General features: G+C 69.1%; 1 protein-coding gene across 1 annotated transcript; it reads right to left on the bottom strand.

Annotated features, from left to right (window-relative positions):
• Nucleotides 1-215: 215 nt before the first annotated feature.
• LOC113405093 (zinc finger protein 239-like) lies at nt 216-1,183 on the bottom strand (the record flags this gene model as incomplete). Its single annotated transcript, XM_026661426.2, has 1 exon — nt 216-1,183. A coding segment is annotated over one exon (968 nt), but the record flags the coding sequence as incomplete, so codon positions are not given.
• Between the last annotated feature and the right edge of the window lie 64 nt (nt 1,184-1,247).

A 1,247-nucleotide genomic window follows, 5' to 3' on the forward strand; every position in this document is an offset into this window, starting at 1 on the left:
CTCCCCCCTGCCAGGAGCTCGGTGTACCCTCCATTTCCCCTTTCTCTCCCCCCCAGGGTCTCTGTATGCCCCCCATTAGCTCCACCCCCCATGCCAGAGCTTCTCTGTCCCCCCACCTCCACTTGGGCGCTGTCCACACATTTTACCCTGGATCAAGGCCCAACAACCGCTGCGGTTGTTGCCCCTTCCCCCCTGCCCTCCCTTCCAGTGCTTACGTATTGGTGCTCCCCGGCCACGCGCTCCCCCCGCCATGCACTGCTCTCGCACAGCGCCTCCTTCTCCGAACCCCCGTCTCCTCCCGGTCGGGGTGCCTCCCCCGCCTGCTCCCCCTCCAGCCGGTGCGTGCGGCGGTGCCGGCTCAGCGTGGCGCTCTGGCTGAAGATGCGGCCGCACTGGGGGCAGGCGAAGGGCTTCTCGCCGGTGTGGACGCGGCAGTGGGCGGCCAGGTGGGGGCGCTGGCTGAAGCGCTTGCCGCACTGGGGGCAGGGGTAGGGCCGCTCGCCGGTGTGGGTGCGCTGGTGCAGGATGGCGGCGGAGCTTTTGCCGAAGGCCTTGCCGCACTGCTCGCAGCGGTAGGGCCGTTCACCGGTGTGGGTGCGCTGGTGCTTGAGGAGGTTGGAGCTCTGGCTGAAGGCCTTGCCGCAGGCCGGGCAGCGGTAGGGCCGCTCGCCGGTGTGGGTGCGCTGGTGGCGGATCAGGGTGGAGCTCTCCCCAAACCCTTTGCCGCACTGGGCGCACCGGAAAGGCTTGTGGCCCAGGTGGCCCCTGCGGTGTTTGAGGAGGTTGGAGGTCTGTCTGAAGCTCTGCCCGCACTCGGGGCACTGGTGGGGCCGCTGGCCCCCGTGGGTCTGCCGGTGGGTGCGCAGGTGCTGGCTCTGGGAGAAGCTCTTCCCGCACTGGGTGCAGAGGAAGGGACGCTCGCCCGTGTGGACCCGCTGGTGGGCCAGGAGGTGCTGGCTCTGGGCGAAGGCCTTGCCGCATTCAACGCACCGGTAGGGCTTCTGACCCAGGTGGGCGCGACGGTGACGCAGCAAGTTCGAGCTCAGGCTGAAGGTTTTCCCGCAGTCGGCGCAGGCGCCGGGACGCCGGGATGCCGGTGGGTCTAGGAGATCCCGCTCAGTGGGGTTTTCCCCGGCCCCGCACAAGCTCTGCTGGGAGATGTCCCCTCGGGGTCGCCCAGCCCCTAGTGGGGTGGTGGAAGTAAGGTGATCTTGCTCCACGGGGTTTCCCCCTGCCCCAGGCTGGAT

The sequence above is a fragment of the Terrapene carolina genome, unplaced genomic scaffold (genome assembly GCF_002925995.2).
Source record: "Terrapene carolina triunguis isolate 2854851 unplaced genomic scaffold, T_m_triunguis-2.0 Scaffold3391, whole genome shotgun sequence".
NCBI classification, from domain to species: Eukaryota; Metazoa; Chordata; order Testudines; family Emydidae; genus Terrapene; species Terrapene triunguis.